The sequence below is a fragment of the Canis lupus genome, chromosome 25 (genome assembly GCF_003254725.2).
Source record: "Canis lupus dingo isolate Sandy chromosome 25, ASM325472v2, whole genome shotgun sequence".
In the NCBI taxonomy this organism is placed as follows: Eukaryota; Metazoa; Chordata; class Mammalia; order Carnivora; family Canidae; genus Canis; species Canis lupus.
In genome coordinates, this window is record NC_064267.1 from 4319699 (window position 1) to 4338118 (window position 18420).

The 18420-nt window shown below is 35.2% G+C and overlaps 1 protein-coding gene across 4 annotated transcripts in view; it reads left to right on the top strand.

Moving 5' to 3' along the window:
* SOHLH2 (spermatogenesis and oogenesis specific basic helix-loop-helix 2) overlaps positions 1–18420 on the top strand; it is a 73790-nt gene that overhangs the window by 18753 nt on the left and 36617 nt on the right. For all 4 annotated transcript variants that reach the window (XM_035717742.2, XM_035717720.2, XM_025462490.3 and 1 more), the window contains exons 4-6: positions 30–134; positions 1914–2013; positions 3683–3793. In XM_035717742.2, coding sequence (XP_035573635.1) covers positions 30–134; positions 1914–2013; positions 3683–3793 — 316 coding nt within the window. The remainder of the gene's footprint in view (positions 1–29; positions 135–1913; positions 2014–3682; positions 3794–18420) is intronic.

The following is an 18420-nucleotide window of genomic DNA, read 5'->3' on the forward strand; positions in this document are numbered from 1 at the left end:
AGGTCAATATTTAAAACAAAAATTCTTAGGTTGTGTTTCAGGGCATGGAGCTGACATTACTTTAAGTGAACCACTGACAATAGAGAAAATGAGTATTGTGGTAAAATACTGGAAAACCTATTTCTCAAATACCGGTGAGTGAAAACGAGATTTCCAAAGGTTTGAAAAGTTCTAATTAAATTCTACAAAAACTATATTTATACATTTTTAAGTTGGTTTTCCATTGATGCCTTTTATTTGCTAAAGGTTAACTGTATGCTGTGTACTGTAAAGAACATGTAATTACTATTAATTATAGTGGAAAGGGGAAAAAATGAAAATAAACATGTTCTCTACCTGTAACAAAAAAAATTTACAACTTCCAAAATTTAAAATGTGTTGCCCAAGGACAAATGCAGTGTTGTGGCAGGCACAGGGTGTTTCTTTTTAGTGCCCCAGGTGCTGCCATCATTTCTTATTCTTCAAAATGGAATTAATCGGGATTCCTGGATGGCTTTGGCCCAGGGCGTGATCCTGGAGTCCCGGGATCGAGTCTTGCATCGGGCTCCCAGCAGGAGCCTGCTTCTCCCTCTGCCTGTGTCTCTGCCTCTCTCCCTCTCTGTGTCTATCATGAATAAATTTTTTAAAAATGGAATTAACCATGTCGTGTCATTGTATGAGTGTCTAAAAGGCAGGGCCACTAATTTTGAATTATTTTATACTTTCTGCTTTGCAAAACATTTGCTCATAACTTAGTTTACTTAAGCTAATAGGATGGTTGTCCCTCTCTTTTAGATTTTTAGACACAGATAATTAGTGTCAATGCTTCCGTTAGATCTCACATTTCTAAACTCTTCACCTACATTGTATTATGTGTATCACCAGCATCTAAACACTTAAGCTGATTAAATTAACTTTAATTTGACTTATAAAAGGACAGACTCCAATTTCTTTTTTTTCTTTTTTTCTTTTTTCTTTTTTAATTTCTTTTTTCTTTTTTCTTTTATTAAATTTTCTTTTATTAATTTTCCAATTTCTGAAATTAAATTCTACTGGAGTCATTGTTGGTCAATGAGTATGGTTTTTCTAGGCCTGAGATACTGATGGAAACTTTTTAAAATTAAGATAATGTTTTTCTTAAAAGAGGCCTGAAAAACACTTTAAGGATTATCTTCTATAAACTCACACTCCAGATGATATAGGACACCCCTCCTTCTTTCGTGTGTGTGTGTGTATTTGTGTGTTTTTAACATTCAGGGAAGATTAGTGAGTCTGTTCTGTAACATTCCAATGACTCTCAACCACTACAGCTTCAGAGTTCTTTCTGGAAATGGCTAACGGGTGACCCAGATCCTCTTTGCAACCTCTCATTTGGCTCTTGGTGGAAATAGAGCAGCTGCTTATCACCACCTGTTTAACACCCTCCCTATTGGTCATAACCACGTCTGCTTCTGGTCATTTCATCTTTGCTTTGAGGATAAGCAGCTGCAAAAAAAAAAAAAAAAAAAAAAAAAAAAAAAAAAAAAGACAAAGAAAAGAGAAAAAAGCATCAGATGTCATATTTTGACAATACAGCTGCTTACTGCAGACCCATACATATTTTCTATCCTTGACATTTACCTATAAATAAGTTAATAAGTAAACTCATTTGAATGTGTTTTAAGCACACCTGCCACTAAGTTTAGAATCTAGTTGAAAGAGGATGTCCTGGAGTGAGCAATGTATATTTTCATTTTGTGTCCTAACTTGGGTGGTTTCATGTTTTACGAACTGAAATCTATAAATTGCTTTCTATTTTAAAAATATTGCTTTGTAAAATCTTTTGAGTAAAAAATGGCAACTGCTTTTTGATTAGGGCTTGTGTGTATGATTAACATTAACCCCCCTCCCCAGTGATTTTAGAATTAAAATAGTCCCTACTTTAAAACTTTCAGTTAAGAATGAATATTCTATGAAGCCCGAAGAACCTGGATTGCCCCTGCAGAAGTCCTGCAGTGAACAATTGGGATATTTTTCTACTGATCTATTTGCTTGGTTAGTTTTTGTTTTTGTTTTTGTTTTTACTTTTTCATAATAATAACTTTTACTATATAATTTCTGAAGAACTTATTGATTGTGGAACACTAGTTCAAGTGCTAGGGGTGATGCAAAAGGAAGAAGAGTCTGTGTTATAAAAGAGGAATGTGACTTTTTCTGTGTTTCAGTCCTGATCTGGGATGGAGGGTAGTGAATACTTGCAGAAGTATTCACTTCAATCTAAGGAAATACTTCATAACAATCGTAGTTGACCACAGGGACCAGGGTGAATTGCAAGGTAGTATGTTCCCAACACTGGATGTATTATAGTCTGGGTTATCATTAATCAAAGTTTAATAATAGCAATGGTATTCACACTTTTTGGAAACAGTAGAATCTTCTTCAAACAAAAATTTTACTTATAACCCCAGTATTTAAACAGATAAGAGTGGCCCAAGATGTTATCTACCTATTACTAAGCTTCTCACTGACGTCTTTTTTGAATTCATAAATCTATCCCCCCAATTACTGAAAACAACCCTTAAAAAAGGTCTCTTTGTCTCTGTCCCCATCTCTCCCTTCCTGAGATATTATAACTGGTATTCAAACCTCCATTGGATAAGCAGTTGTCTGGGGTCATACTTTTCTAATGCTGATGTTATCTGCTTATAAAAATTCAGTTTTTGTGAAAATTTTTTGTTCACTGTAAGCTGATTTCCAAGGAGATTTTAAATGGAGCATAGGGCTACAAAGAATGAATGTAGCTACCAAGGACATTGGTGATGATGATGAGAATTTTGAATAAGTCACTTCCGGAATTTGTAGAATGTGACCATCAAGTATTTGTAGAAATGTGACCATATACTATTTTGAAGGAAAAGACTTGGCAACCAATAAATGTGGTCAAACCAAAAATGTGCTCACTTAAGTAGTACAGAGATATTAATAGGTCTCTTAATCTTATTTAACATTTTAACCTGAAAGAAATTTATTGTATTAAACCTCATCTGAAATATAAGTTTGGGAAGGATTTTGGAAGGCTTTGTGATTTTCTTACATTACTTGCAACTTCTTTTTGAACCTTTCTTGTCTTGAATCTTTATTTTTCCTCAGAATCCTACCACTACAAGTAGAAATACATTTTCAAATCAAGTTGTAGACCTTGGAATAAAATGTGTTAGGTTATAAGTTTCTTAGGGAAATATTAAAAAAAAACATTCATTAAAATGCTTGGAGAAGCTTTAGATAAATGGTAGACCAGAAGATATCTAAATGGAAGGAACCTGACCTTTGCTGATCAAGTTGGAATAGTGTACTATGGCCCTTTAATCCTTTGTGTTTTTTTCTTGTAACACACTTTCAATACAGTCGTATAATTTGGAGTAGTCGTAATCAGTGAGGTCAGAATATTTTAATCCTGCTTGTGTCTGTTACTCTTTGTATATTTTAGAATTTTGATTAGTCATTGGATTTATGATGATCTTGATAATAAATTCTTTAGAGTCTTTGAAATAAAACATTCTGCACCAAATAAGTAAGGTAGTGAAGTGCTTTGATACTTACTGCACCTTTGCATGAAGCAAGGGACTTTGAGAAGTACCTTTGATTAGTATATTGGTGCTTATTGTTTAATATTGCCTGACAATTTTCCTCTTAAATCTGTGACATGATTTTCTCTTGTTTCTAGCTCTGAAGCTCTAAGAAATGACATTGGGCTCGAATTAAAGGCTCCAGTGCCAAATTCTGAGAAAAGCAAAAAGATTTCTCTTCTTCATTCAAGCAAGGAAAAGCTGAGAAGGTGAATTATGATACAGTCTGTCTTTAGTATAATCCCTTTTACTTTCATGAATTTCATAATTTTTTGTAGTACTGTTAAAAGTCTCCATGAAACTGGTAAATCTGGCAACTAAATGCATGCCACTCATTCATTCACTTATTTTTTCATTTAGCAAATAGCTGTATCTGATATGTGCCAAAATATGATTGGAGAACTAAGATTTAAAAAAATTCTTGCCTTCAAGACCTTAGTCTAGTGCTCAAATAGACTTTTAAATAGGCTATTACATAGAAAATTATGTTTTCATAAATGTCATGATAGAGAAGAGCACATAGTAAGCACACTGGGAAAGTCACCTAAGACAGAATGAGGGAGGTGGAAGGCTTTGTTGAGGACATGATAGCTAAATTGAGCTTTAAATGAAAAATGACTATTAATTTGTTTTAAAAGTCAGGGGAGGATGTTTCATGTAGCAGGAATGGCAGATACAGAGGCTGACAGTATAAGAAAGTTCAGTGAATTTATGAAACTGAAGGTGTATCCATGTACTTGGCTATAATGGCACAAGTGGGAAGAGGCAGGAGACGAGAAGTAGTAGGTAAGGGTGTTGCACGTCATGTTAAGGAATTTGAATTTGAATCTGAAACTGTTGGGGAAGCTCTGAAGGATTTTTGCAAAGGAGTGTTAATGATAAGATTTGTACCTAGAGTGAACACCCTAGCAGGATGTTAGTGAATTGAATCCAGAAGCCTGTGGAATCTGTCAGAAGAAGTGATGAATCCTTAATGATGGTTTTAGAAACAGGAAAAGGTAGAATAAACCAATTCCAGATATACTAAGTGGGTAGATTCAATGTAAGCTTGGATGCAGGAGGAGTCAAGTGTAACTTGCAAGTAGATGTTGCATCTACCAGCTGACTGGGAAGTCCGGTAGAATGGCAGTCTGGCAGTGTGAGGTGATTTTTGCATTTGTTGGGTGTGAACACTCCAGGTTTACATGGAGCTGCTCAGTCAGGAGTTGGCCTTTAGGTTCTAGAGAAAGATTTAGGCTACAAATATGGACTTAGAGTTTCAGGATACAGCATCTACTTAAAGCAGTGGATGTAGGGATGGATATGATGACTTTGTAGAGCATGTAGAGAAGAGATAAGTGGAAAAAGGAGGACCTTGGGAAAAGCCTATTTAAGGTACAGGCAGCAGAGAAGAAATTGGAGAAAAGAGAGATCCAGAAGCCAAGAGGGAGTGGAATTGAGAAGACCAGAGAGAAGAATTTCCTAAAGGAATGACTGTTCAAGAATATCACGTGACAGAGCAAGTAAGGGGAGAACTAATAATTAACAATTTATCTTAGGCAAAACCTAAATATCATTGGTCTTGGCAAAAACATTTTCATTAGCATGTAGGGAAGAAGCACCATTGTGGAAAGATGGAAAATGAAAGGTGGGAGCACAAATGAAAGTAAAGAGAAAATGAGGGTGTGTGTTATGTAAAAGGAGATATATAGAGTAAAATGAGAAATTTTGAAAAGATTGAGCCAGGCTTAAAAAAAAAAAAAAAAGATTGAGCCAGGCTTGAATAGGTTTATTTATATTCCAAAAGAAGTAGCTGGAAAAGATGTATTTATGGTATAAAAAATGAAACAAAAATTTATTCACTTGAAAACATGACTTTATGGATTAGCAATTTGAGTAGGGCTAACTGGGCAATTCTTTGTTGTTGTTGTTAAAGATTTTATTTATTCATGAGAGAGAGAGAGAGAGGCGGAGACACAGGCAGAGGGAGAAGCAGACTCCCCGCAGGGAACCCACTATGGGACTTGATCCTGGGACTCCAGGATTACGCCCTGAGCTGAAGGCAGATGGTCAACCACTGAGCCACCCAGAAAAGTGGGCAATTCTTTTGCCTACATGACATCAGCTGGGGTCGCTTGGTAGTATTCAGCTAGTACATGGTCTAGTCAGGACAGTCCAAGACATTATGTCTGGAGCCTCTGCAGAGATGGCTGGAAGTCTAAGCTCAGCTGAGGCTATCAATTGAAGCTTCTTCAGCATGGTAGTCTCAGGGTTGTCAGGCTTCTTACATGGTAGCCCAGGATTCCTAGAATGTTCCAAGAGACAGGGAGAGAAAGCCGCCACTGTCTTAAGGCCTGGGACAAGAAACTGGCTCAGTGCTATTTCTCCCATGTTCTACGGGTCACAGCAGTCACAGAACTATCCCGATCTGAAGGAAGGGTACATGGAACTCCACCTCTCAGTGGGTGGAATGTCAAATAATATGGAGAGGGAAGTTGATAATGGACTTGGCATCCCTAAGTAGATAGAAGCTTATGGAATCTAGAATCAGGTGGGAGGATACCTCTTCTACTGAGAATGGAGAGAAAGAGCTAAAGCCAAATGTGGATAAAGATGAATCTTTTCATGGGGGCCAGAAAGGAGGGAGAAGTTGAGTAATTTCTGCCAAATGACCTCCATTATCCACTAAAAACTAACCAGAGGGTAAATGGGTTTGAATTGGTGAGATGGGCTGGTGGATGGGCTAGTTTGACCCAAAAGACCTTCACTCACAGGTTTGCTGCTTTGGCTGAATGAAGGTAGTGTCTGCTGGCTGGTGCTAGCTAGCCCATAGATTTCACTGATCTGCACTGAATGAGAAAAATACAGTGCAATGAGTATTTTTATTTTTATTTTATTTTATTTTATTATTTTATTTTTTATTATTTTATTAAATTTTTATTTATTTATGATAGTCACCCAGAGAGAGAGAGAGAGGCAGAGACATAGGCAGAGGGAGAAGCAGGCTCCATGCAGCGAGCCTGACATGGGACTCGACCCTGGGTCTCCAGGATTGCGCCCTGGGCCAAAGGCAGGCGCCAAACCACTGCGCCACCCAGGGATCCCATCAATGAGTATTTTTAAAGCAGTATATTATACAATTTATATTCTAAGATTGTATTTTCCATATTTTATTTGGTGTTAAAATTATGATATTTCTAAACGGTTGCAATGAGAGGATATTGGGAGATGCTACCTCTCTTTCATTATTTTTCTTGTTGAGATCTAACATTAGAAGCCTTTTATTGGTCCTCCAAACTTCTGTGTTGAGTTTTTAAAATTTTAATGGTTGATGAAAACTAAAATCTGAGAATCCCTCAAAAAGATGCTTTGGAAGCTGTGTACCCCCATAGCATATTTAAAGAACTAGAAGTCTTAGTTTCCCAAAAAGGAAAGCTATAACCAGGCACCCCATCTTTCCCTTTAGTGATTTTCTTGAGACATAACAGAAAGTAAAGAATCTGTCCCTATTTTTTTTTTTCCTTTTCCTCCTCTTAACCCTTCTGAGTATACCTGTGAATCTTGAAATGGATGCTTCTACTCTGTTTCCCTTCCTCCTTCTCCCCCCAATCAGCTGCTTTACATATGCTTTTTTTTTCATTTTTTTAAATATTCTATTTATTTATTCATGAGAGACACACAGAGAGAAAGAGAGAGAAGCAGAGACACAGGCAGAGGGAGAAGCAGGCTCCCTGCAGGGAGCCTGACATGGGACTCAATCCCGGGTCTCCAAGATCACACCCTGGGCTGAAGGCGGTGCTAAACCACTGAGCCACCAGGCCTGCCCTCCATTTGGTTTTTTAGCAGCATGAAGTAACATGATGTTGACTAATGTTAAGGAGATAATGGTTCCGGCTAATGGTTTTGAATATTTTCATTTGAGAATTTCTTTTTAAAATGAATCTAATAACTGTGTTTTCTTTATCAGAACAGATTAAAAATTGGCTACCTAATTCTAATATTCTTGGGGAAATCCCATTTGTCATACATGTTTTAAATACATTACATATGTTTTTATCTTGTTGAGGTATACTTTTCAGACTGATGCCATCATTTTGTTTGTGTGTCCATGGATCTAAAATGATGGTGATTTAATAATTTTTGGGATGTCTACTCACTTGAAAAGACATGAATATGAGATAGTCTTTCACAAATGAAGGCTTAGAAATTCAAGGAAAGTAGAACCCCAGGAAGTTCTCAGAGGGTCCCAAGTCCTATCTGGCCAAAAGGCCTTCCTCTGTGAGACATATTTGTACAGAGGAGAGACCCAAGGACTTAATTTGGGCCGAGATCTTTGGCCTCGGATCCCTTACAGCTTCTCAGAATCACTCTTAACTGGGGGAGAATGAAACCAGGTTGGTTCTTTTCCTGACTTATTTGGATTGGATCATAACCAAGCTGGCAGCTGGCAGCTGGCTGCTGGCTACTATGTTAGATGATAAAGACAAAACATGCCCTTTGACCTGTTGTTGTCTATTGCTGTTCCTTACACAAAAGAAAAAGAAAAAGAAAAAGACACTATTAGGGGCACCTGAGTGGCTCAGTTGGTTAAGCATCTGCCTTGGCTCAGGTCATGATCCCAGGGTCCTGGGATCAGCCCCACGTCTGGGCTCCCTGCTCAGTGAGGAGCCTGCTTCTTCCTCCCTCTGGTGTTCCCCCTGCTTGTGTTCTCTCTCTCTCTTTCTGTGTCAAATAAATAAAATCTTTAAAAGAAAAGAAAAAAGAAAAAGACAAGACTCTGTGGTGTTTCTGGAGCCTGTTAATCCTACTTTGTTGAGCCAACAATGACCTCCTTCAAAGTTTCACTAAACATTTCCTCCTTATTTTTGTCTTCTGTCTTCTTTTAGTTAAAAAAAAAAAAATCATGGTATAATTAACATACAAGGAAATGCAATGAAGTTTCATACAATGATATCTTCAGTATATGTCTTTAAAATCTTTTTCATTAAGTTTTTTTTTTTTTTTTTTTGTCTACCTTTCTACTGGGTTTTTCTGGGGTTTTTTTCTTACTAATTTTTAGAAATTCATTGTATGTTCTGCTACTAGGCTTTTGCCAAATATCTATATTGCAAATATCTTCTCTCAGACCATGTGTGTTGATATATACCTATTTTTAGTTAATACATAAGACTTGAAAGAAATTCTGCTTGGAGAGGTCACTTTGAGTTGTGTCTCGCTCAAAGGACGAAACTTTACATAATCTATTTGCTCCACTATCACTTCAGGATACAGGTCTCCTATTTTCCTGCCTATCCTAACCTCAAGTTCCTAACCTTGATGTTAGAGCCAGAAAAATTTGAGAAGCAATGAATAAGGCTAGATCCATAATGTTTGCTAATACATTTCATAACCTTAGGAATATTAGAGAATTTAGGATAAAGAGTTCTACTTGATTGATGTCAGAAGATTAAATTGGTGTTTCTAAGAAGTCAGTTGCATGTATTTAAGTGTATGGTTTGATGCATTTTAAAGAGATGGTTTGTTACCCACTGCTCCTAAGAGGATGAGGTATTAGTCCTATTCAAGGGCTACATAAGGAAGCACCAGGGTTGGTCATGAGGGAGACAAATGCATACACCCATCTAAACCGCAACATTTCCGTTATATTAGAATGTTCCCCTGTGTATTAAGCATGTCTTTTTATTCTGATGGCTTATCATCGGGAAACTTCCTGACCATGGGGAGACTGCCCATCCCAGGGGTAGCCAATTTCTAGAGATAGTAAATGACTTGCCAGTGAGCATGCCTTGCATATGTGCAAACTGACCAACCCAGAGACTATCCGACACCCACCCCCTCTATCTGGCTCTTATGCTCCAGGCCAATATTCCCCTGCCCTTATCACCTCAAAATGATGTGCTACCATGCAACTTGGGACACCCCTACATCCCAGAGCCTGCTGAAATTATTCAAACTAGCCAGTCCAAAGCCTGCTTGTGCCTACATTGCCTGTTCCTTCTCTCAGAAACCACAGTAAAGGCTCTTGCCCTCATTTTCTTCTGACTCCTCCTGCCTCCTAACTGCCTCTGGTGCTTTACCATGTGGCCCTATGGGGTGTGAAGTGGCCCCCTCCTTTTGGGAACTGTCAGTAACCATCATTTAAAGGCAACCATCTCCTGATCTGTTGGCCTCACCGTACCTGAATGATCATAACACATGCAATTTAAATTTCCTCATGCTCTTTACTGGTCTATCCTTTCCCATCCTCTAGAGGCAGATACTATTCTGATTCCTATCACTATAGATTTGTTTTGCTTGTTCTAGAACTTTATGTAAATTGAACCATCAATATGTACACTTAGGTCTGGCTTCTTTCACCCAGCAAACATTTTAAATTCATTAACATTGTGTGTCTTAGTGGTTTGTTCCTTTTTACTGTTGAGGAATATTCCATTGTATAAACATACCATACTTCAGTTACTAATTCTCTGGGTTTTATCTATCAAGAATAAAGCTACTATGGGGGAGCCTGGCTGGCTCAGTCAGTAGAGCATGTGACTCTTGATCTCAGGGCTGTGAGTTCAAGCCCCATTTTGGGGTTAGAGCTTACTTTAAAAAAAAGAAGAAGAAGAAAGCTACTGCGAACATTCTTTTATATATATTTTGTGAACTTAGATTTCCATTTCTCTCAGAAAGAGTTGTGTACTGCAAGGTTGGTGTATGTTTCTCTTTTTAGGAGACCTCCAACCAGAAATCTAAAATAGCAGCACCATTTTGCACTCCCACTAGCAATATATGAGAGTATTAGTTGCTCCATATCCTCATCAACATTTGATATTTTTAGTCTTTTCCGTTTTAGTTGTTCTTGCAGTTGCACAGTGTGATCTGTGATTCTAAATTTGCATTTTCCTGGTGATTGATGAGGTTGAGCAGCTTTTCGTATGCTTTTGGCCATTTGTATCTCTTTTTTTATGAAGTCTGTTCAAACCTTTTGTCCATTAAAAAACTTTTGTTCACTTATGTTTTTGTTATTGAGTTGTAGGAGCTCTTTAATATTCTGGATTCAAATCCTTGGTCAGATTTATGTCTTGAAATATTTTCTTTTAGCTCAGTGTTCATTTTTGTGAACTGTTACCTCTTTTGTTGAGCAGAAGCTTTAAAAATTTTTGACAAAGTCCAATTTATCAATATTTTACAATATGTATTATACTTTCCTGTATTAGTAATCATTGCCTACTACTAAGTTGCAATACGTGTTGTCTATAAGATGTTTTATAGTTTTAGCTTCTATGATTATTTATCTTAATTTCTATGGGATGAAGTATTGATATTGTTTAATTTCAAACATTTCAGATTTTCAAGATTTTTGGAGAAAACATTCCATTCTTTAGTGAATTGCTTTGGTACTTTCATAAAAATCAATTACCAGAGGGAAGCCTGGGTGGCTTAGTGGTTGAGCATCTGCCTTCAGCTTGGGTCATGATCTTGCAGTATCAGGGTTGAGTCCCACATTGGGCTCCTTGCATGGAGCCTGCTTCTCCCTCTGCCTCTGTCTCTGCTTCTCTCTCTGTGTCTCTCTGATTTTTTTTAAAGATTTTATTTACTTATCCATGAGAGTCACCATATAATTATATATATAATTAATATATATAATATAAAAATATTCATAAGGTCACCATATAATTATGAGTGTATTTCTAGATTACCTGCTCTACTGATCTACTTCTCTATCTTCTTCACTTCAGTATTACATTGTAGCTTTACTATTCTCAGAATCAGATAAAGTTCTCCAGCTTGTTCTTCATTTTCAAGTTGCTTTGGATATTAAAAGGTCCTTTGAATTTTCATGTGAATATTAAAATAAGCTTGTCAATTTCTTCCTTTAAAAAATCCTGCTAAGATATTGATTAGGATTGTGTTGAATAAGTAGATCAGTTTGAGGAAAAATTGGTGTTTTCCATTTCGGTCAGTATTGATTCTGGCCATCCATCTCCATTTTTAAAAAGTCTTTATTTCAACAGTTTTGTAGTTTATTAAGTTTCTGAATGTTTTAGCAGGTTTTAAAATTTTTTGTTGTAAGCAATTTTTTATTCATATATCCACAATTTTCATATTTTCAATAGCTTTATCTATTCATCACTTCTAGTCATTTTTTGTGGATTTCTCACATACACAATTATGTTATCTGTGAATAAAGACATTTTTTTCCCCAATCTTTGTGGCTTTTATTTCTGTTTCTTGCCTAATGCCCTGACTAGGTTCACCAGCTTTTTGAATTAGAAGTGATGCAAGTAGCATCCTTGCCTTGTTTATGATCTTGCAGGGAAAGTGTTAAGTCTTTTCATTACTGATGTTGTAGGCTCTTTTTATACATGCCTTTTATCAGCTTAAGAAAGTTTTCTTCTATTCCTACTTCAAGTGTCATCATGAATGGATGTAAAATTTTGTCAGTGTGTTTTCATTATTTATTAAGATGATTATACAGTGTTCTCTTTTCTGTTAATGTACTGGTTATACTGATTATTTTAAAATGCTCTACTCTGTCTTGATGTATTCTCTTATTTGTTGCTAGATTTGGTTTGCTAATATTTCATTAACAATTTTTGTATCATGTTCATGAGGGTTATTGGTCTCTAATTTTCTTATGTCTTTATTGGATTTTGGTATCAAGGAGATGCTGACCTCATAAAATGAAATAGAAAGTCTTTCTTCCTCTTCTGTTTTCTGAAAGAGTTATGTAAGATTGATATGTTTTATAGAATTCAACAGTAAAGTTATTTAGGCTTGGAATTTTCTCTGTGGGAAGTCTTAATTAAAAATTAAATTTCTTTAATAATTGTAAGACTAGATTTTCTGTGTTTTTCTTCTCAGTTGGTTTAATTTATGTCTTTCAAGAAATTTGTTTAATCCAAGGTGTTAAATTTATTGAATGACTTTTTGTTCATGATATTCTCTTATAATCTTTTTAATGTCTGCAGATCTCTGATGATATTCCTTCTTCCATTTCTGGAATTGATAATTTGTGTTTTAGTTCTTCTTGATCAGTCTAACAAGTGGTTTATTAGTTTTACTGGCTTTTTTCAGTGAGCAAAATTTTTATTCATTGATTTTTTTTGTAGTATTTGCCCATTTTATATTTGGTTCCACTCTGTCATTTCCTTTTTCTTCTCTATTGTGCTCTTTTTTCTATTTTCTTAGGTAAGAAACTTAAATCATTGATTTTAACCTTCCTTCCTTCCTTCTTTCCTTCCTTTTTTCCTTCCTTCCTCCCTCCCTCCTCATCCTAAAGATTTATTTATTTTAGAGAGAGAGAGTAAGCAGGTAAGGAAGGGGAAGAGGGAGAAGGAAAGGGGAAAATCTTCAGGCAGACATCTTGATGAGTGTAGAGCCCAACACAGGGCTCAATACCACAACCCTGAGATCATGACCTCATGACCAAAACCAAGAGTCAGCCACTTAACTGACTGGGAAAAAAAAAGTTTGCAAAACATATATAAAAGAATGTTTATGATAATTAAGCAATTTTTATTCATATATCCAAAATTTTCATAACTAGCATCTATCTAGACTTATTTAACCAACTGAGCCACCCAGGTACCCCACCTTTTCTTCTTTTCTAATAAAAGCATTTAAAACTATAAATTTCCTTTATAAAAGTTTTTTCTTATCAGTGCTTTAAATGCATTTCATAAATTTTGACATATTAGATTTTCACTATTATTTGGTTCAAAATACTTCTCTTTCTCATTATCCCTTGTAATTTTTTCCTTGACCACTGATTATTTAGAGTGTGTAACTTGTGTAACTTTAATTTCCAAATGTTGGAGATTTTCCAGATATGATTTATGATTTAATTACATTATCATCTGAGAGTATATTTGGTCAGGTTTCTATCCTTTGATATTTTCTGAGATTTGTTTTATGGCCCAAAGTATGGTTGCCCTTGATGAGTATTCCACATGCACTTGAAGAGAATATGTATTCTGCTGTTTGGGAGTATAGTGTTCTAAATATTAATAAGGTAGAATCGGTTAGTAGTGTTTTTCATATGTATTCTGTATCCTTATTGATTTTCCTGAGAGTTAAAATCTTGAGTGATGACTATAGATTGCTTTATTTTTTACTTCATTCCTGTCAGTTTTTGGTTCATGTATTTTGAAATTGTTGGTTGCCTGTCTTTTTTTTTAATTTTTTTTAAATTTTTATTTATTTATGATAGTTACAGAGAGAGAGAGAGGCAGAGACACAGGCAGAGGGAGAAGCAGGCTCCATGCACCAGGAGCCCAATGTGGGATTCGATCCCGGGTCTCCAGTATCGCGCCCTGGGCCAAAGGCAGGCGCCAAACCTCTGCGCCACCCAGGGATCCCTGTCTTTTTTTTTTTTTTTAAGATTTTATTTATTTATTTGAGAGAGAGAGAGAAAGAGCACATTCAGACATATGAGTGGAGGGAGAGGCAGGAGGCAGAGGGTGAAGCAGACTCCCTGCTGAGCATGGAGCCAATGCTGGGCTCCATCTCAGGACCCTGAGATCATGACCTGAGCCAAAGCCATACACTTAAACTACTGAACCACCCAGGCACCCCAGTTGCCTGTCTTCTTAATGAACTGACTGTTTATCATTAGGAAATAATAAGCGCAAATTATCTATACTAATACTTCATCTTAAAATCCACTTTTATATTCATATAGCTTTTTTATGAAAGCATGGTTTTTCTTTAACCTAAATATGTCTTTATACTTAAAGAATATCTCATGTAAACAGCATGTAGATGAATCTTATTTTCCTTTTAAATTTGCCCATTCTGACAATCTCTACTGTTCAATTGGAATATTTATTTTATTTACATATAATTACTGTTAAGTTTGATTTTAGGGACATGATTTTTCTGTTTTCACTAGCTCTATTTTCCTTTCCGTTTTTCTCCTCCATTGCCTGCCTTCTTTGGGATTAATCAAGTATGTTTTAGCATTGCTTTTTATCTCCTATATTGGCTTTTGAGCTGAAGTTATCATTTTTTAGTGGTTCCTCCAGGGTTATAGCATGCATCCTTAACTTACATAGTCTACTTTGATATTATGATACTTAATATACAATAGCATATTTCCACTTACCTTCTATTTTTGTTATAGTTGTCATTTTACTTTTACATATATTATCAATCCCACATTTTTATTATTTTTGCTAAATTGTAAGCTATTCTTCCAGTTATGTTTTGCTATGTAACAAATTGCCCTAAAACTTGGTAGGTTAAAACAACAGCCTATTTATCATATATTACAATTTTATGGATCATAAATTTGAGTATCATCAATTTGATTCTGTGATTCTTCTCCACATGGTGTTTAGTGTGGTAAGTGTTTAGCTGGTAAATGGCCTGTCCAGAGAACTCAGTATCTACAGAGATATTCTCTTGGTGGAGGGTGGTTGAGATGGGTTGCTCTCTTTCCCTGTAGTCCCAGCACCTCTCCACATGGTTTCTCCAGCCAGCCAGCCAGACATCTTGCCTCAAAGCTCAGGGTTTAATGAGACCAACACTGAAGCTATGTCTTCTTAAATGCTAGTCCTAGAACTGTTGGTAGTCACTTCTCCAGGTATCTTTGGATTAAAGCAGGCACAAGCCATCAGAGATTCAGAGGGAGAGGAAATTGATCCTACAACTTTATTGAAGATAAATATTTTTCAGTCATTTTAACCTATAACTATTGTTTTATCTTTTAGCTCAAATTTTAGATTTTTTTTTTTAGTAAGACAGTATCTTCACCATTTGCAAGATTATTTCTGAGTTGCAAAAATTCTTTCTTCATGTTTTTTCTGTATTACCATGTTTTTCCCCTGTATTCTCCCATTCAGTCTTGGCTGCCACAACCAGACAGGTAGAAAGTGTGAGAATACTTTGTTCTTGCATCTGAAGTAGAAACCTCAGCAGCAGACATAACTGCTCCAGATCTGTCAGAGGCCTACTTTTGGTTTTTAAGATATTAATAAATTAGAAATAAATCAGCCTTTTATGTATGCCACCATACGTGTTATGTCTGATACTCATCACTTATTTGTGTAAATCATATTTCCATCAAGTATTACTTCCTCAAAGTAAATAATGAAATAAGCTATTTTTACATAAAGGACAAATTGGAGATTTTGATACCAGCTGACCTGCAGGGTGAGAAAACTAAACGATATTCTTTAGGTTAAATGGAAATGATAGCAAATGAAAAGTTGAATCTTTAGGAAGGGCTAATAGAATCAGAAATGATAAATATGGGAGTAAATATTAGAAAACAGACAGTTTTCCTCTATGTTTAGCTAAAATGCATCAGACTGTTATAAGTGAAAATTATTATGTTGTGGGACTGGTAATACTGTTCACTCTTCAACAAAACAAAGGTTAGGGACACTGATACCCATGCAGTCAAAAAATTGTGTATAACTTTTGACACCCCCAAAACTTAACTACTAATAGTCTACTAGTGACCAGAAGCCTTACTCATAATATAGACAGTTGATTAACATGTAGTTTTATTATATACTGTATTTTTACAATAAAGAAAGTGTTATTAATAAAATCATAAGGAAGATAAAATACATTTATAGTACTATACTGTATTTATTGAAAAAAATCTGTTTATAAATGGACCCATGCAGTTCAAACCTATGTTGTTCAGGGATCAACTGTATATGTAGATGTAGTACATATGACAACTATAGCATGAAGGATGAGTGGGGCAAAGGTACTTACATCATTGCAGAATTTATGTATTTTATATAATGTCATAAAATTTTAACTCTAAATAGACTGTGAAAAGTTAGATATATAGTGTAATCCCTGAAGCAACACTAAAGAGATATGCATAAGGCATAGCTTTGAAGCCAATAAACAAATTAAAATTGAATTTTAAAAATTATCTAAAAGAAGATAAGATAGGAAGAACAAAAAAGCCAAAGAAACTACAGGGGAAAAAAAAAAAAACATAAAACAGTAGATCTTTATCCACCTGTATCCAACTTCTAGCACAGATTGTCTGAATGAATAGAAACAAACAAACAAAAAAAAACCCCAAGATTTATCTATCTGTTGTCTCTAGAGACCACTATAAATATAAAGACACAGTAAGGTAAATAAATAGAAAAATATATACTGTGAAACATATGTATAAGACTAGACTGGCTACATTAATACCAAATAAAGTAGACTTCAAGACAACCAGTATCACTTGAAATAAAGATTAGCTTTTCATAATGATGAAAGAATTGATTTATCAGAATGATACAACAATCACAAATAGTATATGAACTATGTATTTGAAGCAATAATTCACAGAATTAAAGATACAAATATCAGCAAGCATTATTGGAGATTTTACATCCCTCTCTCAGCAGTTAATTAGACAACAAAGATCAGTAAGATATAGATGTGAACAGTATTAACCACCTTGATCTGGTAGATATTTATAGAACATTATATACAGCAACGGCAGCAGAATACGCTTTCTTTTCAAAGACACATGGTACATTCACTTAGATAAATTGTATGCTGGGGGGTATAAAACATTTCAATACATTTAAAAGAGTTGAATTCACAAAGAGTATGTTCCCTGACCACAGTGAAGTTAAATTAGAAATCAATAAGAATTAGATATAAAGGAAAACCTCAAATATTTGAAAACATAAAAACATACTTCTAAATAATCCATGGGTAAAAGAACAATATCACAAGAAAAATTAGCAAATATTGCAAACTGAATGATGGTGAGAAAAGAATATTTCAAAATTTGTGAACTGTCAGCTAAAGCAAAGCTATGGAAAACACTATGGCTTTAAATGTTTATATTAGAAAAGGCAAAAGGTCTAAAAATCAATGACCTAAGAGTCCATTTTAAGGAGCTAAAAAAAAGTAGAGTAAATTAAATCCTAAGTAAATGAGGGGAAATCCCTGGGTGGCTCAGTGGTTTAGCGCCTGCCTTTGGCCCAGGGTGTGATCCTGGAGTCCTGGGATCGAGTCCCACGTCAGGCTCCCTGCATGGAGCCTGCTTCTCCCTCTGCCTGTGTCTCTGCCTCTCTTTCCTGTGTCTTTCATGAATAAATAAATAAAATCTTAAAAAAAAAACAAAGTAAATAGAAAATGGGGAAATCAGGCAGATGAGGTGAGAGACTTTTACCAATATCTTGAATGAAAAGTGAGAGACTTTTACCAATATCTTGAATGAGGAATTATTGCTATATATCCTGTAAACATTTAAATATAAAAAGGGTATATTTTTGAAGAATTTTATGCCAGTAAGCTCAGCCAGTTAGACAACATGGACACATTTTTGAAAAACACAATTTACCAACACTGACATCAGATGAAGCAGAAAATCTGAATAGCCCTATATAGTAAAGAAATTGAACTTGTTATTAAAAACCTTACCAAAGAGAAAACATTAAGCTTAGGTGGTTTTACTGATGAATTCTGTCAAACATTTAAAGAAGTAATATCAACCTTAAGTTCTTACAGAAAATGGAAAAGAGGAAATAATTCCTAACCCATTTCATGAGGCCAGCATAACCCTAAACCTAATGAAGATATTATTTAAAAAAATAAAACTACAGACCAATATCGCTCATGAATAGGGACATAAAAATGCTTAACATAATTTTAGCAAATCAAATCAAGTAATATATGAAGATGTAATACATCATGACCACACCAGATATATCCTAGAAAAGCAAAGCTGATATAACATTCAAAACATCAATCAATGTAATTCACATTACACAGAATAAAGGAGAAAAAACATATGATTAACAGATTCTGAAAAATTACTTGACTACATTCAGTACTCTTTCAAGTTTAAAAAACAAAACAAAACAATCTTTAAATCATACATGGAAGAAAA